Here is a 21879-nt window from a genome sequence, read left to right on the forward strand (position 1 = left end):
CACACACACACACGCGCACACACACACACAGCATCGGGTTAATAGAGAGTCAGTCGTGATGCAGTGGTTGACTGATGGTACTGGAAGAGGCACCCGGATGCAGTGCGGTAGCCCCCGCTGACTGAGAATCACCACTCACAACTTGGTAGCTATCCAGTGTCGGCTAACACATGTTAGCTATCCAGTGTCGGCTAACACGTGTTAGCTATCCAGTGTTAGCAAACCCGTTTTAGCTGTTCAGTGAGAGCTAACACAGGGCCTAAACTGCCTTCAGACACAGGGATTTGGACAGGGTATTATATAGTCATAGAGTTTTTTAGGTTGGCCTTTAGCAGTGTTTGTAATAACTCAGTTTAAAAGAACGGTAATTTAACTAATAACTGTTTCCCTCGTTACAACGCCGTTACCGCTACTGTAGGTTAAATGGGGTGCGTTGTTACTATGAATTGATTGAATAAACTGATCCGAACGCACCCCTGGCTCCAAACACAAACTGCTAATGAGGAGGCCGGGTGGGTTAACAACGAGATAAGCGACTACGATTGGCCAAGGCAGAGTCATGTTTCATGGTAGCCAATCGGAGCCAGTGTTTTTACACACAAGCCAGGACACGCGCGGCACACACGCCAAACTGATTCGATGAAGCAGCAGAAATGGCGAGTCCGGAGCAATCCGATGAAAAGTTGGCATTTTCTGTAGTATTCGGCAGATGTTCCACAGCCTTTGCAAACAAGTAAATTAAAATGCAGTTGGAAGTATATCAGGGCCTTGAATGGGCACATTAAGGCCAAGTGAAAACTGTTCAGACAATCCAAATTCTTTGACATATAGCAACTTTCTATTTTAAAGTTACACAAATAGTTACTTTCCCTGGTAACTAGTTACTTTTATTATAGAGTAATTCAGTTACTAACTTAGTTACTTTTTGGAACAAGTAGTGAGTAACTATAATTAATTACTTTTTTAAAGTAACGTTCCCAACACTGGCCTTTAGTTTGGAGACGCCACTCGCAGGCTTTGCACCATTGCCTGCAGCGGAGTGAGGAGGAGGGTGGGACAGCGTGAGGTGGTTTAGTGCAGTCCATACGCTGATTAAGCTGACCTCTGTTTCCCCCTGTTGTGGGAGCCGACACGCCCCTACACTGTTGTTTTGAGACTTAACAGTAGAGGACCTCCCTGGGCCTAAAGGAATGAGTTCACAGACAGAACAGATGACCAACACTAAATAAACCCTGGTGATTTTAACATTTCTAAAATGAGGAAACAAATTGATATTTGTCACACAAAGTAGTGTTTTGACATGTACTGAAGTATCAATTGCTTAAAAAGCAGTTGGTTTGTGTTGCACACAGAAGCAAGCCGAACCCTGTGAAGCCCTGGGACAGCACAGAAACAAACTCTGTGCCTGAGGAGGCGAACCTTCATTTAGACTTCGTTTTTTAATTCAACCATATCCACATGTGTGTCAATAAACCTTAATAGCCACAGTGCCAAATGAACACTGTACACTAAACAATTACCCTCAGTAATACCACATAGCACTCATAACCATGTTTTAAGTAGTGCTGTATTTTCATGTAACCGCTTTTGTTTTACTTCAAAAGCTTTTTATTAATTTAGACCCACTGTAAAATGATAATCTGACAAATCATAGTGTTATACATAAAACATAACCCGTAATATCTAAAGTGCAAGATCCGGTTTCAACATGAATAATTAGTATGAAGTACTGTAGTACTATACTGTAGTGCTATAAGTAAACGTTTAGCTTTTTAGAATGAAACACTTCTGTGCTTTGGTCAACCATCAGAAATGACAGATTGAACCACTATTCTGGTGTAATCATGTCTATTGAAATGACAAGCATGTTTGTTTACTCAAAAATGTATATTTTTTAAATGTGTGCCACGTTATTTTTGGATGAGAAATATGAATTAAATGATTTCAAGTTTTTTTTTTTATAGTTCATGAATTGCAGACAAAGTGTGATTCCCTCTCCCCTTTTTATTTTTATTGTTCTGCTCTTTAATATCATAGAATTTTTGTAACTCAATAACGTTGGTTGTTTTATAAATGACTAAAAGTAAAGTTAGGGCCCCCTGACTGCCAGAAGTATATCCCATACAGAATATCCTCTGGAACTCTGCTGTGTAATGAAACGACTGGAAGTCGTCTCTGAGCAGTTCCCTCTGGATCGATGGCCCAAAATACACGACAGAGGGTAGACTCCTGGAGTTTCATTCTTCATACGACCCTCGTTCTTGAGCTTGCCAAACAATATTGATGCAAAAACGACATGCATTGAGTTGTTATGTCTTTTTATTAGTGTATGTTTTGTTGCCATTAAGATAGCTGGGATATCAAGGGATACATCTTAGGATATAACCATGAAGATAACTGTTTGACAGCTTTTTCTACGCTATGAAAAAGGGTACTTTGCTGCAGCAACTTTTTGTTTTGTTTCCAAAAGAACAAATAGGATAATGTGGAATTGAGTTCCTCTTCTATTGGATGTGTTTGAGCTGTATTGGATGTATGAGTAAGGTTTTGTTTGTATGACTCTGAGATGATGAATGAGAGAACGATTAAACCCTTTTGTAAGGCATTCAGTTTTAGTCCATTTCTTTTGTTGAAAGTGTGACCAAAAACACTGCTCTCCTTGTATATCCAATACGTCAACAAAGCAAACAAAGATTAGAGTAACATCATATTTACATTGGTTCACAATTCAATGAAATCATTAGCCTCTGCTCATGTATAACTTCTAGTATCTCAAAATGTTTTCTACCATATCCTGGGTTTACTTTGAGGACTGACATCAAGTCTATAAAGTAATATGAAGTACAGGGCCAGCGGGACAGAGGCCCCCAGGAGGTGGAGGCGGGGCCAGGGGGCGGGGCCCCAGGAGGTGGAGGCGGGGACAGGGGCGGGCCCCCAGGAGGTGGACGCGGGGAGAGTGGGCGGGGCCCCATGAGGTGCAGGTGGGCCCAGGAGGTGGAGGCGGGCCCAGGGGGAGGCCCCCCAGGAGGTGGAGGCGGGGCCAGGGGGCGGGGCCTCAGGAGGTGGAGGAGGGACCAGGGGGCGGGGCCTCAGGAGGTGGAGGCGGGGAAAGGGGCGGAGCCTCCGGAGTTGGAGGAGGGACCAGGGGGCGGGGCCTCAGGAGGTGGAGGCGTGCGTGCCCGTGGAGTCGGTGGGGCAGGAGCCCCGGCGCGGGGCGGGCCCCCGGCAGAGCAGCAGCAGCCGGAGCTCCGGGGAGACGCTGCTGGAGAAGGCGGAGTAGATCCAGGGGTTGGTGCACGAGTTGAGGCTGGCCAGCAGCATGAGCAGCGTGAACATGGCACCTACACACACACATGCACGAGCACATACACGTGCACACGCACACACACACATGCACACATACACACAGACACAAACTTTGATAGTGATGGTAATGGGGGGAATACAAACAATCTTCTCAATTGACACGATTATTAATGAGCACATTCCAGATGTGTTTAGCGAGGAGTTTAGCTTCAAGACGCTAAACGAGCTATGCTTCTGCGCAGCTGAGGGCTAGTGGCCAGGGACCAAGGTGCTTTGTAGGAGACTTGGTGCCAGTGTGTACCAGGAGAGGTAGCCTCGAGCACAGAGCGGACGTGCTTGTTCGTGTGCATGAGTTCTTATGTGTGCGTGTGTGTGAGTGTCTGAGTGCAGGCATTTGTGTGTGTGTGTGTGTGGTGTGTGCGTGCCTGTGTGTGAGTGCGTGCGTTAGTGTGCTTGTGTGCGTGCGTGCGTGCGTCTGAGTGTGCCTGTGTGAGTGCGGGCATTTGTGTGGTGTGTGTGCGTGCGTGCCTGTGTGTGTGTGTGTGTGTGTGTGTGGTGTGTGCGTGCGTGCCTGTGTGTGAGTGCGTGCGTTAGTGTGTGTGTGTGTGTGTGGGTGTGTACTCTGCGGGGGGTCAGGGGCCCATGCCGCCCACAGCTGGACGCTGAAGAAGGGGGCCCAGCAGACAGAGTAGACCAGCACTATGACCAGGGTCATCCGGACCGTCTTGGACATCCCTCTCCATCTGAAGGCTGGCCCAGCGGGGGGCCCCAGCCCAGGGGCCCAACGGGGGCCTCCAGAGCTGAGGACAGAGAGCGCTGGCTGCGGACCGCCTAGGGGGATATAAGACAGGTGCTCAACAGCTGATGCCAACCGATCCAAGATGGCCGCCTGGCGTGCTGTGTGTTCCCTCACCCGGGGCCGCATCGGCGCTGGTGAGGTCAACAGAACGAGACACGGGGTGGCTCTTGGACCTCAGGCGACCCATGGGCAGCTGCTGATTGGACGATGCGGTAGCCGAGGGGATTTTATTCCCATGGAAACTGAGGGCGAATAAAGACAGGCTGGACGGTCCCGCCCCCCTCTGGCTGTCCCGTCTGGAGGGGGGGAGGGAGGCGGGGGAGAGGCTGCGCTCCGAGCTGAGATACAGGCTTCTGTGGATCTCCCGGAAGATCCTCACCTAGACCAGGGGGCAGTGAGAGCAGCTGCAGGGTCAGAGCAGCATTACACGCCCCCACCAGGAGGGGGCAGCAGTCAGAGCAGTATAGTATCGTTTAGGATGGTATATTATGGTACAGTATAGTACAGTATTGTATAGTGTACAGTATACTGCAGTATAGTTTGGTACAGTATCGAATAGTGCAGTGTGGTATAGCATTGTTTTATAAAGCGTTCTTACCTGACAGATGGTGATGATGAGGACAGGCACGATGAAGATGGCCAAGGTCATCCAGGTCACATAGGCCTTGAGACCCCAGGATTCTGCAAAAGTTCCCCAGCACTCATAGACCCCTGGAGCCACCTCCGAGCGGGAGAAGATAAACACCTAGGGGAGGGGTCATTTATAGAACATACGTTGAAGTAATTCCTAAATTCTTGATTTTTTCTCAAACAATTGAATTTGTAATCCCACCAAAGGTTAGAGCTCGACCAAGTGAGTTCTAGACCACCACTCAAACAGTGCAGAAGTCAGCCAGTGAGATGTCCAGGATGCTGTTGGTCCTATGTTTCTATATCTATCTATCTCCCTCCGTAGCCATTCCATGTCTGTTTCCCTTCCCCTCCCCATCTTTCAATATCTCTCTCTCTCCCTCTCCTTCTCCCCCGCTCGGTCTCTCTCTCTGTCTCTGCCTCTCTCTCTCTCTCTCTCTCTCTCTCTCTCTCTCTCTCTCTCTCTCTCTCTCTCTCTCTCTCTCTCTCTCTCTCTCCCTCTCTCTCTCTCTGTCTTTCTCCCACTCTTTCCCTCCCCCTCCCTGCCTCTCTATGTCTCTCTCTCAATCTCTTTCTCGCTCTCACCCTCTATCTCCCGCACTCTCTCTCTCCCTCTCTTTCTCTCTGTCTTCCTCCCACTCTTTCCCTCCCCCTCCCTGTCTCTCTCTATCTCTCTCTCTCTCTCTCTCTCTCTCTCTCTCTCTCTCTCTCTCTCTCTCTCTCTCTCTCTCTCTCTCTCTCTCTCTCTCTCTCTCTCTCTTTCTCTCTCTCTCTCTCTCTCTCTCTCTCTCTCTCTCTCTCTCTCTCTCTCTCTCTCTCTCTCCCCCTCCCTCCCTCCCCCCCTCCCCCTCTCCCTCTACCTGTGGCAGGCTGAGCAGCAGAGACAGGCCCCAGGCCAGGAGGATGAGGTTGTTCCAGCGCTGGAGGGCCGCTCCACGGTAGGCCTGCAGGGGGCAGCAGATGGCGTAGTGCCGGTCCATGGTCATGGCGACGATCATGTAGGAGGAGGCGAACATCCCCAGGACCTGGAGGTATTTCACCAAGCGGCACAGGAGGTCTGGACCGGGGAAGCTCCCCCTGGCGTCCCACACCAGCTGAGGAAGCACCTTGGGGTGCCACAGAGGAGTGGAACCATTCACACACTCTTTCAATCTGATGGCGATTAATATCACGACGTCTGTGTGTGTTTGAGTATATGCATGTGTGTGTGTTTGCGTTTTTGTGTATAAGTGTGTTTGTGCGTGTGCCTGTGTGCAAGTGTATGTTTGGGTTTGTGTGTGCGTGTTTGTGTGTGTGAGTGTGTTTGTCTGGGTGCGTGTGTGTGGTGTCTGTGTGTTTGTGTTGGTGTGCGCGTGCGCGTGTGCGTGTGTCTGTGTGTGTTTGCGTGTGCATGGGTCACCTGGAACAAGGCCACCACCAGGTCGGCCAGACACAGATTCATCATGAACTGGTGCAGCGGATTGTGACGCCGCCGCCGCCTTAGCAACACCGCCAGGACCAGTCCGTTGCCGAGGAGCGCCATCGCCAGGATGACGGCGAGGACCACCACCTCAGCCACCGCCAGCAGGGCGTCCCGCTCCCACCCGCCCGTCGCGTTAGTAACCTTCTCCCAACGGCCCGCCGAGATTACGGATGAATTGTCGGGCAGATATGAGTCTGTTGCCAAGGAGACCGCCATTGCGCCCTGTCAGAGGACATTCAGGAACATCATGGAGAGAGAGAATAAGAAGTCAGTAGCAGAGAGGAGTCGAGAGGAGAGGAGGTTAGGAGAGGATAGAAGAGGAGAGGGGAGAGGAAAGGAGGAGAGGAGGAGAGGTGGCGATAGGGGAGAGTGGAGGAGGAAAGGAGCGGCGATACTGCTCTATCCACACGTTTCTATGTTCTAGTGTTATTGATCGTATACTGCTCAATCCACACGTTTCTATGTTCTAGTGTTATTGATTGTATACTGCTCTATCAACACGTTTCTATGTTCTAGTGTTATTGATCGTATACCGCTCTATTCACACGTTTCTATGTTCTAGTGTTATTGATCGGTATACTGCTCTATCCACACGTTTCTATGTTCTAGTGTTATTGATTGTATACTGCTCTATTCACACGTTTCTATGTTCTAGTGTTATTGATCGTATACTGCTCTATTCACACGTTTCTATGTTCTAGTGTTATTGATCGTATACTGCTCAATCCACACGTTTCTATGTTCTAGTGTTATTGATCGTAGATTGCTCTATCCACACGTTTCTATGAACTAGTGATTAGGATCAGTATACTGCTGTATCCAAACGTTTCTATGTTCTAGCAGTGGGAGGTGTTCTCCAGTGGCCTGGTTGCCTGTACCAGGGCTGTAGTTGGTATGGTTGGGGAGGTAGATGCAGCTAACCGTCCGTTCGCCGGTTGCTGACTTCCTGTTAACGTGTGATGCTGATTAGCGGACGGCCGTAAGCCTCCCATTAATCCTGGGATTACCAGTGAGAGGCCAATGTGAAGTGTGCTTGTGTGTGTGTGTGTGTGTGTGCGTGTGTGTGTGTGCGTGTGTGTGTGTGTGTGTGTGTTTTGTGTTTCTATCTGTGTGTGTGTGTGTGTGTGGTGCTTGCGTGTGTGTTTCTATGTTTTTGTGTGTGTTAATGTGTTTACAGGGACCCTTTGAAGCGTGGTAATGATTGCAAATAGGCCTTAGATTGTGTGGCACCAGAATCACAAGAGCTTGAGTGAGCACACAAACACTGTTGGAGCCTTATTAACTTCAGCTTTGTGTGTGCCTGTGTGCGTCTGCATGGTTGTGTTTGTGTGTGTGTGTGTGTGTGTGTGTGTGTGTGTGTGTGTGTGTGTGTGTGTGTGTGTGTGTGTGTGTGTGTGTGTGTGTGTGTGTGTGTGTGTGTGTGTGTGTGTCTGTGTGTGTGTATGTGTGTGTAAGAGGAGAGAGCAGCGGGAGAGGCGGTGAGGGCTGACCCCGGCGATGGCGGTCATATAACTGTAGACATTAAACTGTTCGCCACAACGACACAAAGACACACACACAAAGACATACAGAAAGGAGACATGTGTCCTGAGACCCCCATTAACACACTATGGGGACCCATTGCTTTCACTCGGTTTCACAAGAAGCCATGAGACCCCGGCCACCACTGCAGATAGACATACAGGATGATGATTGAGGCCAATGCTTACCTAAATTGACCCCTAGTTGACCTTTGTCTCGATGGACGGTCTCATGTTCAAGCTACAATCGCTGTGTATGCGTAACTTTGTGACAAAAGTTCACCCTACACACATATTTCATCCGTTGAATTAATTAAATTAAATCAATTAAGATGATTCCAAAATGCCATGCTAGTGAGGTTAAAATAAATGGCATTGTGGTTGGTTTGAAATCGGCAATCAAGGATGTCCTTTGGTGAATAGAAACCTTTTTGCTTAAGTTATTAGACTGCTTCCCATATTCAATGCAAAATAGACATGAGATATAAACTCAGAACACAGAAAATGCAATTATTTGCTGAATTCAACACTTTACAGGTGCATGTGTATTTCTTGGAGGGTCGCTTAAAGTCAGCTGACAATTACACAGTCCTGTTAGCCTCTGAAATCAGCTCTTTAAAGAAACCAAACTATTTGATAAACAAACCTCTAAAGGTTGAGGATAATCACTGGAACAGTCACGTTGTTGCTGTTCTTCACAGGAAACCCAAAGCTCAACATTTCATGATAAAAACCACCATATCCTTACCCATCCATATACTACTCCAATATAAACACACAGATGCCCTTTACTTGAAGTCTTGTTCAACAGTAATGTTAATACATGGCAAACCCTACAACTGCCTCCCACCCAGATCTACTTCCCCAGCTGGGCTGCGTCCACGCTCTGCGTGTGCTCAGGACATGTGCGCTGGAATGTTTTTCAATCAAAGCATGCGTGGATGAGGAGGTACTCACTCAACTGGTCCAAGCCTTGAGTTTCTCGGCAGGCATCTGTGGAAAGCAGTACAACATGATCCACTGTTGCATTCACAGGTCGGTTCCAGACTGTTTCGCTGGGTGTGTGTGTGTGTGTGTGTGCGCGCCGGTGTATAATTTCTTCTCAGTTATTACACTCAGAGTGACCTCTGCCAGCTCCTGCTGTTGACTCCTCGTCTTACTGTCCACTTCCTGCTTCTCTGCCCCTCTCTCCCTCTCCCTCTCTCTCTCTCCCTCCCTCTCTCCCTCCCTCTCTCCCTCTCCCTCTCTCCCTCTCCCTCTCCCTCTCTCTCCCTCACCCTCTCCCTCACCCTCTCCCTCCCTCTCTCTCTCTCTCTCTCTCTCTCTCTCTCTCTCTCTCTCTCTCTCTCTCTCTCTCTCTCTCTCTCTCTCTCTCTCTCTCTCTCTCACTTGTTTTGGACCTCCTCTTTTACACTCATTGCATCCCACCCTCTTTGCTCTGGTGGTCATTTTTAATCAATATGAAAAAGGTTAGAGATAGGGAGAGGGAGAGTTTCAGAGAGAGTAACAGAGTGAGAGAGGGAGGGTTGATGAAAGCATTGATGGAGCGTTGTGTTTTGGTCCATTGACGTGATTCCTATCTTCGATCTTCATATGGGACAGAGCCTGGCACCAGACATGAGCACACACACACACACACACACACACACACACACACACACACACACACACACACACACACACACACACACACACACACACACACACACACACACACACACACACACACACACACAGAATGATACACACTTGGGCACCTATTTGGACTTGGGCACCTGCATGCACATACAAGCTACACAATTCAATGGAAACAAAACAATACTTAATGGCTAAAAATCAGCATGCCAGATTGATCCCATGTTTGGGGGTCAGGACCCCTTGCCGAAGGTTTCCTAATAAACAGCCCAAATAACAATTACAACAATAATCACGGTCATGTCCTCACATCCTCTCTGACAGGCCCCGGCCCCAGCACACACACACGCAGCTGATGGCACGCTAATTGCTTTGCTTCAGCTCAATCGCTTCCTCGTTATGAAAGCTTTAACTGACCGAGGGGCCCACTGAGGGACCTCAAGCAACACTACACACACAGAGCGCACACACCTACACACTCACACACACACACACACACACACACACTACACACACAGAGCGCACACACCTACACCCACACACACGCACACACACACACACACACAAACACACACACACACACCCACACACACACACACACACCCACACACACACACACCGAACAAACTCAAACAGAACGCAGGCACTCGCACACTCAAGTACACACAGATACACACACACAAACACTCACTTACACACACACTCATGCACACACACATTTGTCATCAGCGCACTGTTGACAAAACACCCGGACAGCTTTGTGGTTGTTGCAGGAGACTTCAACCACATTAGCTTAAAGACTGTGCTCCCCGGATTCAAGCAATATGTGGACTTTAAAACAAGAGGAGAAAATATACTTGATTTGGTCTATTCCAACACTGCTGAGGCATATAAGGCCATTCCTCAACCCCATATTGGCCTTTCAGACCATAAATCTGTGCTGCTGGTTCCAACTTACAAACCCAGGCTGATACGAACTAGGGCAACCCAGTCACACATCAGGGTGTGGCCAGATGGAGCAGTCTCAGCGCTGCAGGACTGTTTTAAATGCACTAACTGGGAGATTTTTAAAACAGCTGCATCTCAGGGTGAGCATCATATTAACATTGAAGAATATGCTGAAACGGTGATGAGCTACATTGCCAAGTGCACAGAGGATGTTACTGTGATGAAGACCTATATAGTACGGAACAACCAAAAACCCTGGATGACTGCTGAGGTACGTCAGCTGTTAAAGGCTCGGGATGCTGCGTACAGTGGAGGAGACAAGGCCGCTCTCTGCTCAGCCAGATCAGCTCTCTCCAGAGGGATCAGAGCACCCAAAAGACGCCATGCAGGGATAATCAAGGAGAACCTCTGTAGCACAGGAAACACCAGGCAAATGTGGCAGGGGGTTCAACAAATCACTCAGTACAAGACCAGGCAGAGGATTGAGGACAGTGATGTTTCTCTCCCTGACAGACTCAATGACTTTTTTGCCCGGTTTGAGGCACCAGGAGGGCCAACGAGAGGGGGGACTGGACTCTCCCCTCCATCCGGTCAGCCACCTGTGGCCATCAGCCCAGCTGACACCAGGAGAACCCTGGCCAAGATCAACCCTCGGAAAGCAGCCGGCCCGGACAACGTTCCGGGGAGGGCGCTCCAAGCCTGTGCTGATGAGCTGACAGATGTTCTAACAGACATTTTCAACATCTCTCTCTGTCAAGCCACTGTACCCAGATGCTTCAAAACATCCATCATCGTTCCAGTTGCAAAAAAGTCTGTTGTGTCCTGTCTGAATGACTACCGTCCTGTTGCATTGACCCCAATAGTGATGAAGTGTTTTGAACGTTTAATCAAACCACACATCACATCCAGCCTACCTGCATCACTGGATCCTCATCAGTATGCCTACCGTTCAAACCGTTCCACAGAGGATGCAATATCCACCACCCTGCATACAGTACTCACCCATCTAGAACAGAGAGACACCTATGCTAGAATACTGTATGTTGACTTCAGCTCTGCATTTAACACCATCTTGCCGCAGAGACTGATGGATAAACTTCTCCTCCTGGGCCTAAACCCCACCCTCTGTCACTGGATACTGGATTTCCTGTTGGAGCGACCACAGTCAGTTCGTGTTGGGAAAAAAATCTCCAAATCCATCACACTGAGTACAGGATCCCCCCAGGGATGTGTGCTCAGTCCTCTGCTGTACACGCTGCTGACCCATGACTGTGTGCCAAGGCACAAGAACAACATGATTGTTAAGTTTGCAGATGACACTACAGTCGTGGGTCTCATTCATGGGAATGAGGAATCCTATTACAGAGAGGAGGTCAATCTGTTTGAGAGATGGTGCAGAGACAACAACCTGGTGCTCAATGCGGAAAAGACCAAGGAAATGATTGTGGACTTCCGTAGATCAAAACCTAAGCACACACCCCTCTGCATCAGTAATCGTGAAGTGGAAAAGGTGGAGAACATCAGGTTCCTGGGAGTACAGATCTCTGACAACCTTTCCTGGTCCAAAAACACCACTGGGCTAGTGAAGCGAGCCCAACAGAGATTGTACTTCCTGAGGAAACTCCATCAGGCCTCACTACCTCCCAGTATCCTCACCACATTCTACAGGGGGGCAGTGGAGAGTGTGCTGACGTACGCCATCTCTACCTGGTTCTCCAGCTGCAGTGCGGCGGACAAAAAGGCCCTGCAAAGAGTGGTGAGATCAGCGGAAAAGGTCATTGGAGCCTCACTTCCCTCTGTCCAGGACATATTCCAAAGCCGCTGCAGGAATAGGGCCCAGAAAATAGTGAGAGACCCCTCTCACCCTCTGAACAACTTCTTTAAGATCCTACCCTCCAAGAAGCGCTATCGCAGCTTAAGATGCTCCACCACCAGGCTGCGGAACAGCTTCCTGCCTCAAGCTGTCAGGATGCTCAATGCACCAGCGTCCTAAATCTTCCCACTGGACTTTATCTATTATTTATTTATTCATCATTGGGACGTTTGTTTGTAATGTATGTGATCTTGATCCCTGAGAAACGCCTTCTCGTTTTGTTGTTCGATCAACAAAATGACAATAAATTTGATTTGATTGATTGATTTGATACATAAACACTCACACACACACACACACACACACACACACACACACACACACACACACACACACACACACACACACACACACACACACTCACACACACACACACACACACACACACACACACACACACACACACACACACACACACACACACACACACACAGAACCCCACGCACGCACCTGCACACCGTTCCCCAAAGGTCAAAGCCATTCAGAATTATTAATTCTAAGGTATATTTTTTCACAAACGCTTCATATATTTGTAGCTTCAGTAACTTATAAAAAATACATATGTTCATTACACTACAACCTACATGTTGTGAAGGTTCTAGGATGAATTGGCCAATCAGAGATTAATAATCTGATAGGGTTAACCCTAACCCTACATCATATTTGAATGTGTATACGCTTTCTCTTCCACTTGGAAAGATAAATGGATGAAATTTAAATACTTAAATGTCCTCAACTTCCAACCTCTTTCTGCAATAATGTCTAGAATGACAAAACCAGTTAGACACTTAATGGACAAGGACTGGACGAGTAGGGCCCTTCCAGCTTTCATTAGACATGTGTACATTTTCGTGGCAGTTTCTTGAAGAGATATGGAATCTAGGACAAGTGAGACTTCTAAATGCTAAAAAGATCACAATAGTTGTAGACAATTAACCTATTTTAATGTATGCATACCTTCGATTCCCCTCTATAGCAGTGCGGGTCCAGAATACAGATCGGTACTATTTAAACAGGTTCACATCCTCCCCACATTGCAATTGTCCATGATCAAGAAAGGGAAATTGTGGAGGTGGGGCGGCGTCTGGCCTGCAGGGGGAGCATGGAGCACCGGGTCTGCTGGGGTGATGGGGTCTGATTGCGGACAGGTGTCTGCAATCTGACCCAATCAGGAAGTGTGTATTTATGTGCCTCCTTGTCTTTCAGTTGGGGCTTGAGATAGGGAGGAGGAAGACGCTCTCTGCGAGCCAGAGAGAGCATCGTAAAACCAGGAGACGGACGGATTGAACAGTGAACCGTTGTCCTTTTGTTCGTGTGTCTTTAAGATTGTGTGATCGAAGTGGAAATAAACAGGAGTTCGCTCCATTTCCACAAAGAACTGTGTCCTGACTCCGTGAACCCGTGACAGAAATGTTTACCTAAAAGGACAGACTTGCTTGTATTATCATCAAGCAGAGGAATGCCTAAGGGAATCCCTGCTCCCTTATGACCGGCTTACCCCAGGCACAAAGGTTAATGTTAGATAACGCTAGAAACAGCTAGGTTGGCTGGACAATACAAGCGATAGGAGACAAAGTTTAGATGATTAAAAGGAAACATGGATTTTTCAATCACAAAGTGTGTAAATAAAGAAGCCTCAGATGGAACAAGACAGAGGTAGTGTTCTTTATTCCTGTGCTGTGTGCAGAGCACTGGGTGCAACACATTCAGCAGCTTGACCGCTGTGCTTTGAACACGAGCAGCTGGACGGGAACATGTAGAACAGACATTTACCTTTCAATCTAGGGCAGCGTAGGGGAGTACTCACTGAGATAAATTAACAGTAGAATGGAGTCATATTACGATAAAGGGAAACGCGTAACACAGAACGAGATTAAATGCGGCTGGTAACTCAAAAACATGTATGTGGTGAACACTCACAATACAACAGAAAGCTGACACTATCAGTTAACAAACAATGAGGAATCCCAACATGGAAGTATTAAATAACTGGCATTCAGGAATTTGAGGGTGATATACAAACATTACGGCCCTAAAAATACACATTGTAATAATTGCATAGGTGTACAGAGGTTTTTCAGTGCAGTCAATATTGCTATGCTGTTCCTTTACTGTCAAATTGCCCTTATTGGTCACTCGCTAGTTGCATAGGATGGCTCACAAGGAGAGATACAATACTTATATATACTTCTTATAATACTTATAATACTTCTTTGCTCCATATATATATATATATGCATGCATATATTTGCAGGCATGCATGTGTGTGCATACGTGTTCTTTGTGTTTGACTGTCTTTGTGTGTGTGTGTGTGTGTGTGTGTGCGTGTGTGTCTGTTCTTGTGTTTGTCTGTTTGTGTATGTGCGTGTGTGTGTGTCTGTGTCTAGATGCTCTGTGTCAGCGGCCCGGTGCTTTGGATGGCGTTCCTGATGGACTTGATCACGTCTGAGGTGGAGGCCTGACCGCCAAGGTCGGCAGTGTGCATCTGTAGATCAGAGGAGACAGGACCACCGTTTTAAGCACAGGGGGAAGAGTAAACATGATATGTTTGACAAGACAAATATGTTTAATGTTACCAGAAATTTAAAACATGATATTTTTATTTGTTTAATCTCGTATCTGCCTGTTGTATGTTTTTACCTACACATTTTTTCTGCATGTTTTCAGCAAAGAATCTAACCATGTGTGAAAGGATAGCTCTACAGAAAGGTTTTGGTATTTCTTCCTCTTATTTTTTTCCTATCAGCATACCAATGGGTAATACTAGCATGGTTAAACCCTGTTATATATGAGAGACTGAGACTGTGACATCCACGCAAAGCAGAGGGGCAGACAGAAGGACAGGCAGGCAGACAGTCGGAAAGAGGAGCAGACAGACAGACCGACAGGCAGACGGAGAGGGGAGCAGACAGACAGACTGAGAGAGGAGCAGACAGACAGACGGAGAGGGGAGCAGACAGACAGACAGGCAGACGGAGAGAGGGGCAGACAGACAGAGAGCCGGAGAGAGGAGCAGACAGACAGACAGGCAGACGGAGAGAGGAGCAGACAGACAGAGAGCCGGAGAGAGGAGCAGACAGACAGACAGGCAGACGGAGAGAGGAGCAGACAGACAGAGAGCGGGAGAGAGGAGCAGAATAATAGGCAGACAGACAGGAAGGCAGACGGAGAGGGGAGCAGACAGACAGACAGACAGACAGACAGACAGACAGACCCGTGTCTCGGTGACGGTGGACAGCGTGGCCCTGCGGATCATGTGGGCGTAGGCGGGCAGCTTGAGGTGGTCCAGCAGCAGGCAGGAGGCCAGCAGCATGGCCGTGGGGTTGGCTGAGTTCCTGTTAGCGATGCTCCGCCCGGTGTTCCTGGTGCCCTGAGGCACAGCGCAGCGCTTATCACATCATTCTGACCCAGGCTTTATTATAACTGATATCATTCTGACCCAGGCTTTATTATAACTGATACCATTCTGACCCAGGCTTTATTATAACTGATATCATTCTGACCCAGGGTTTATTATAACTGATACCATTCTGACTCAGGGTTTATTATATCTGATATCAATCTGACCCAGGGTTTGGGCCAGTCATGGACATGCTCCCATTTCCCGTTCATGTGGTAAATGCATGGCATGCATATCAGGAATGGGCCATGGGATAAAGCATCAACAGGGTCACTATGGGAAGCCTCTTTTGAAAGAGTCATGTAACAAACCCAGAGAGGATAAGGACAGGGTCTCTGTTCAGTGTCCCTCTATCTGGATGAGGCCGGATAAGGTCAGGTCAACGTGCCATCCATGTAGTTTATTATTTGGTTATGGTCGGTAGATATTAGTTAACGGAACAAAGAATACCTGCGCTACCCTGCCTGAAAATCATCCGCAATTTCGAATTAATCTAATTTCATTGGTCTCAAACACGAGGATGCTTTTATAAATTGTGGGAAATAGGTAGTATGGTGGCTTAGATCGGTCCTATTCTGCAGCAAGCATAGCAGACATCCTAAGTACGGAGCTAGATTTGGCTGAAGTTCAAGAAGCAGCAGCAAGATTTGACGTCCGTCCAACATAGTCCGACCCGAAGTGTTGCTATCTTGTTATCTGATTCATATTCACAGCCAGCCATTGGTCTATCGAGCAGACTCTTCCCCCTTCGCCCCAGTCCAGCCAATCACAGCTCAAGCAACACCTGATTGGCCTGCTAGAAATGTAGGCTCTTCTTAAACTGAAAGGGCATCACAGGCATTCCCTCATGGACCTGCTCCGACTGTACACTGTAAACCTTTTTACTGTAAAATTACAGTCAAGTACTGGCAGCCGTTTCAGAAGCAGGTACTGTTCATTTACAGTAATACAGTTTTTGGTATACAGTAGATTGCTGTAATCGCAACATACAGAAGATAGCATGATGTGGAAAGATCATTTTCAGGCATGTTAGCATTTGTCTTCTACCGGAAGTAAACTAGATATGTAGGAAGCACCTAACCTCTAGCTATATAAACAGGGGTCCCTACAGACAACGGCCTTTATAGAACAATGACATTTCCAATCAATTAATCATTTTAAATCAATTGGCGCTCACGCGCCCTTAACGCCGCTCAACTACCAGAGTAGCTTTTTATTTCATCCCTCAGAACGCATAACCAACACAGGGGTTATCCCACCACCCTAATCACCTCGGTGCTGATTTCCTACAACTCGGCAAATGTCATTTTCCCAAGATTCTTTGCTATGTGCAGGCTATGGCTCTCAAATTACGCATTGACTGATGAAATGCTTGAATGATCATTGAGACTCCCTCAATGCATGTTTTTCAGAGTATTGTAGTGTAAAATCTTAATACAGTAGATTAGTGTTAGAATTTAGCTGTAAATGTACATCAAAGTCTTACAGTGTAGGCTCTACTCAAGACTGTTGGCTCTTCTTAAGCTGTCTGGATCTTCTCCAGGCGTGTACAATTGAAGTGTTCCATGGAGATGATTGCTACCCACCAACATAACCTCTTTGCGTAGTTGCGTGGTGCTACCTGGTTGGAGTGTCTTGTGTTGATATATATTGTTGTGGGTTATTTAGTATTGCAGTCTCTAAATCTATTGATGGATTCATGAAATCACCATAACCACCTTTTAGAAGCCGATCTGATTCATTTGTTTATCCACGGTAGATACATGGTGATCTTTGTATCCTGATTGTATCCTCGTGACGGTCTGTTTGGGGTTCAGTGTGTATTTGGTCCTAGTGAGACACTCTTTGTATATTTATTTTACATCTTTGTATGTCCTGTTTTTGTTTCCTTTACTTCCACTAATTATACCTCTATCCACTGTGGAAGGTGACTTTGGAGAGTAGTTATTACCGTAATAATATTTGGTTTCTAAGTAACTTTAGGATTTAGGATTGTGTGTTATGTGTAGGAGCACCACAAGGAATCTTTTCGGTCTGAATAAAACTAATTTGCCTGCGGAATTCGGATGTTTCATTGTTTCGATTATTGTCATCTTTTTTCGAGGCGCACACGTGTGGAGTGAGTGGCGTGTGTGTGGAGGGGTGGGAGCTCACCGCTTCAAACAGGGCGTAATGCTCTCCATGGTTGGCCCCGGGGACCAGGCCGGGTCCCCCCACCAGGCCCGCGCACACGTTGCTCACCACGTTACCGTACAGGTTGGGCATCAGCATCATGTCGAACTGCTGGGGCCGGGACACCAGCTAACACAGAGGGGTGCACGTTTGGTCATCGGTGCGACAAACCCCACCAGGATTCTGTTACCTCGAGGTTGCCATGGCTACCTGCATGGTGGCGTTGTCCACGATGAGGGTGTCGAAGGCGATGTCGGGGTAACCGCTGGCAACCTCCTTACAGCACTCTAGGAAGAGGCCGTCGCCCAGCTTCCTGATTGATGGACACACACACACACACACACACACACACACACACACACACACACACACACACACACACACACACACACACACACACACACACACACACACGGTTTTAGGGAGGTACACAGACGTCACCGGCAAATGAGGATGCGGGAGGTGTCAGGGGATCAGGACAACGGACATGATGTTGGCCTTGTGGACCGCGGTGATACGACGCCGTCCGTTCTGCCTCGCCGTTTGAAAAGCAAAGTCGGCGATGCGAAGGGAATTGACCCTGGTGATGATCTTCAGACACTCCACCACGCCCGGAACGCTCTGGAGACACAAGGAGGAGGGGACCGGCTCAACAATGTGTTTAAGTTACTGTCCCACAAGGTACTGTCACAAGTGGTCGGCAACACCAATTCTGTCTCCGCCAGGAAACCGCTGAAAAGTTTGACCAGTGACCTAAATCCCAGCTCCGTGACATTGGATGTTGTTGTTTTAAACTAGTACTCTATAGCAGGACTCTGCTTTGTCAGAACACAACCCAGGCATGATGGTTCCCTTAAGGCGAGACGGACCTTTGGAGTCAAACCCAGAGGCACCCACCTCGTGCTCCAGGCTGCTGTACTCCCCCTCGGTGTTCTCCCTGATGATCATTATGTCGATGTTCCTGTGGCGGGTCTTGACCCCGGGGAGTGACTGGCAGTGCATCACGTTGGCATACAGATCTAGAGAGGTGCTGAGGGACGCAATAACACATCAGGAGGGCGAAGGAGGAATGGGATCGGTCTACGTGGTTTATCAGGACAGACTCCTTGGTCCAAGGTCAACGTTTGTCACTGACCGCAGAAGGTTGTTCCGTGACTTGTATGAGGGCGGAAGATTGTGATTGGTCTCCAGGTTACCTGGAGGGAGTAAACACAACACGCAGAAAGGCATGTTGACCATCATATGAGACATATGACCATGTATCAAGCCAAAACTAAACGCTTTGAGGGCCCGGGACCAGGGCATATGATGAACCCTTTTCTGAGGGGGAATATATTTGGATAATAATAACCTATTTCACTAAGACTCGGCATAGCCCCCCGAGCCCCCAACAACTGTTCTGGTTCTATGAACATCCTTACTGTACTGACGGCGATATATCGTTTTTTCACCTTCTTATTGAAGGTCACTTTGGATAAAAGTGTCTGCTATATGACATAAATGTAAATATAAATGTACAATAATAATGTATGTCAGTTGCATCCATCTTGTTTTCAGACCCCTGCCTCACACCTTTCAGCGCCACGCCGTTGCGTCTGATGGACATAATGGCGTTGTTTATGTCGTCTTCAGCGGTAAGGCTGGAGTCCACGTTGACCAGCTCAAAGTCCACTGGCACACAACAGAACCTAAGAACCGGGGGGGAAAAAGAGATTTAAGTAGGTATGTTTTTGATATTATATTAAGATTTAGAGCAACTTCATTATTTCGAAGTGTTCTTAAATCAGGTTGAATTATTGAGAAAGAAAATGTTTTTTTCCTGTTGGAAATCAATGTATTTAGTATTTAGTCCTCTGCTGCCCCCTGATGAGCACCCGATGGATACCGAGGCACAGACGCCATATAATAAAATAACTCAGTGAAAGAAACATGACTGCTGTCCAATGAACTTGATAGTCGATTGATTCTTGTAGTTATGCCTTAATGTGTTTATTTAAAAGAAGACAAACGAAATTGGTCCTTGTGCTGCACGTTCTAATGGGAAATCCTCCCCTGAACAAGGAACCACCTGCATGCTGCTTTTTGAGCTTAAGGCAAATCTAGGTACGTGCTACGTACTTAGGGACAGATGGAAGGAACAGGACAGACCTATGCCACCATACTCCCAGAAGGACTCCCGGCGTAAAGGGGGCTGTGTCATGCGTTGTTCTCACCAGAACAGCTCGCGCACGTGGTTGGCGAGCTCCGGTCCGATGCCATCCCCGGGGATCAGGGTCACGGTGTGCCTCCCTCCGTAGCGAGCTGGGGGCGGCTGCACAGCACAGGGGCGACATGAGAATCCCACGGAGACAACACCTCTTCATCCTAAGACCCTTGACACGTGTAGGGCCAAGATGCACCAATACCTCAACTAGGAGGTCCTACCGGTGTAAAGTTCTTGATAAATATCAACATCTCCCCGATATTTCAGACACTGCAGATCTTCAAAGAGTTAGCACACAAATATACGTTCATGCTAATGAGACAGGCTGTTTCATTATCTATAAAATATGTATTGGAATGGATCAAGAACTTGCATCACATGGCATAATCAAAGAATAATAAAGCTAATCATAAATATTACTGATTGTATCATAAACAGGAACAACTTTTGATGAGTTTTTCACTTACTAGCCTCGTTATAATTTATGACAGGAACATGTATTACATTTCCTTGCAAACCTAGTCTTGCCTCAAGTGTGCCTTGTCACCCTGGGTCAGGACCAATGCTTAAGGCTACTCAAAGAGACATGACAGTGAACAATGTAAATGTAGTCATGCCACTGTTGCACATGATTGCTGAACAGTATATAACTGGAAATACATGTCTGTTGAAATGTGAATCTGTGAGCAGCTGTACTCACTATGTTCTGGACGGGACACAGAGAGGAGGAGAAAACAGGAGAGGTTAGTGAGGCACAGGGGAGAGGGAAACCAGGTAGGCCACAAACTGAACAGAACAAACAACAGGTCAGGACAATGAGGGAAACGCCACAATTTAGGTTATGGGTGGACCTGATGAGACCTGCTGCTCACTCCATACTCCCCGAATTCCATTTTCATGGGAATACATCGTTTTACATTCTTGCATTCTTACAGTATAGGTGGACCCTTGTCTTGGATGAGATGCATGGATGGTTGCCCCACACACCTGTGGGATGAAAAGGTGTAGGCTATTTACCAAAGTAATCACTCAGGCTTTAGCATGCATTTTAATGACTCGATTTGATTTCAGGAAACTAAACACTAGTTGAAAGCCATGAATAATTTAAGTTAAGTTTCAGTTAACAAAACTCGATTTGAAAGTCTTGACATGTTTAGGTAGGCCTACCAGAACACGTAAGAATCTATCGTTGGAAGTTGGAACATTAGTAGTCAATCAGGTGCTGAAGGGACAGCGACCCAGACCCTGGGGCTAGCCCTGTTAGCCCACTAATCAGCTTACGGGGAGCTTTCATTTGATGCAATAAAGAAGCGAACACGACAAAACCAAGTTGATATCGTCACTCACAAAGAACCCTAGTTGTACCTGTAAGGTCCGGGACAGAGGGAGCCCCCCGCAGCCCCCGGGTCTCACCGCCCTAGATAGAGCGCACAGCGCAGCGCGGAGCGTCATCTTCTTCAGCTCACTGTGGACCGCACGGGAGCGCGCTGCGCGTCATCTTCTTCAGCTCACCGTGGACCGCACGGGGGCGCGCTGCGCATTCATCCCTTAAAACCAATATAAAATATCTATATATATATATATTATATATCCATCCTCAAAATACAAAACGTTGTTGTGATTTATTTTAAGTTCTGTCATAGAAAACCAAAAGATTTGTCATTTGGTATAAATATTCCCCTTTGCACAGTTGCCCTTCTTTCCCTTTTCTTCTCCTAGTGGGCCGTGCGGAAAGCCTCCACTAGGGGCGACATGGAGCCTGTGAGGACGCACCAAAGACTAGTGTCTACCTGTTACACTCGTTCTGTTCACACATGGCTCATATCCATATGTGGCTTCTCATGTCAATACTTTATCGAACCGGACGTAATCGTAAGTGGTTGCAAAAACTTTAAACAGAACATGCTGCATCCACTTTCCGAAGTCAGATG

At 47.4% G+C, this 21879-nt stretch overlaps 2 protein-coding genes across 5 annotated transcripts; both read right to left on the reverse strand.

The window, feature by feature from the left end:
• Positions 1 to 3061: 3061 nt before the first annotated feature.
• LOC115541039 (vasopressin V2 receptor) lies at positions 3062 to 8896 on the reverse strand. The gene is made up of 7 exons (XM_030352757.1): positions 8675 to 8896; positions 6135 to 6419; positions 5596 to 5841; positions 4704 to 4850; positions 4220 to 4484; positions 3928 to 4137; positions 3062 to 3341 (listed from the first exon to the last, which is right to left on the reverse strand). The coding sequence occupies exons 2-7, from the start codon at positions 6411 to 6413 to the stop codon at positions 3157 to 3159; spliced, it is 1332 nt and encodes a 443-aa protein (XP_030208617.1). The 5' UTR covers positions 6414 to 6419; positions 8675 to 8896; the 3' UTR covers positions 3062 to 3156.
• Positions 8897 to 13824: 4928 nt separating this feature from the next.
• On the reverse strand, positions 13825 to 21453 carry LOC115552290 (isocitrate dehydrogenase [NAD] subunit gamma, mitochondrial). 4 transcript variants are annotated; one of them, XM_030368232.1, is made up of 12 exons: positions 21296 to 21453; positions 20882 to 20935; positions 20649 to 20654; positions 19959 to 20056; positions 19318 to 19433; positions 18881 to 18941; positions 18643 to 18775; positions 18233 to 18366; positions 17956 to 18058; positions 17728 to 17874; positions 15388 to 15543; positions 13825 to 14658 (listed from the first exon to the last, which is right to left on the reverse strand). In XM_030368232.1, exons 1-12 carry the CDS (start codon positions 21398 to 21400, stop codon positions 14557 to 14559), a joined length of 1215 nt encoding a protein of 404 aa, XP_030224092.1. In that variant the 5' UTR covers positions 21401 to 21453; the 3' UTR covers positions 13825 to 14556. The 4 variants fall into 4 exon arrangements, with proteins under 4 accessions (XP_030224092.1, XP_030224110.1, XP_030224101.1 ...); XM_030368250.1 differs by having other exon boundaries at positions 21314 to 21451; XM_030368241.1 differs by lacking the exon at positions 20649 to 20654.
• Between the last annotated feature and the right edge of the window lie 426 nt (positions 21454 to 21879).

This window comes from Gadus morhua, chromosome 1 (genome assembly GCF_902167405.1).
Source record: "Gadus morhua chromosome 1, gadMor3.0, whole genome shotgun sequence".
In the NCBI taxonomy this organism is placed as follows: Eukaryota; Metazoa; Chordata; class Actinopteri; order Gadiformes; family Gadidae; genus Gadus; species Gadus morhua.

Bases quoted from the DNA above. Each gene is read 5' to 3' on its own strand.
- LOC115552290 (XM_030368232.1), bottom strand. From the start codon at position 21,400: ATGACGCTCCGCGCTGCGCTGTGCGCTCTATCTAGGGCGGTGAGACCC. The intron at 18,059-18,232 runs GTCCGTTGTCCT...TCCATCAATCAG, and splicing joins GTCCACAAGGCCAACATCAT to GAAGCTGGGCGACGGCCTCT. The intron at 15,544-17,727 runs GTGAGCTCCCAC...GCTGTGCCTCAG, and splicing joins ATTACGCCCTGTTTGAAGCG to GGCACCAGGAACACCGGGCG.
- LOC115541039 (XM_030352757.1), bottom strand. From the start codon at position 6,413: ATGGCGGTCTCCTTGGCAACAGACTCATATCTGCCCGACAATTCATCC. The intron at 4,138-4,219 runs GTGAGGGAACAC...ATATCCCCCTAG, and splicing joins CAGCGCCGATGCGGCCCCGG to GCGGTCCGCAGCCAGCGCTC. The intron at 3,342-3,927 runs GTACACACCCAC...GTGTGTGTGTAG, and splicing joins GGCCCCTGACCCCCCGCAGA to GTGCCATGTTCACGCTGCTC.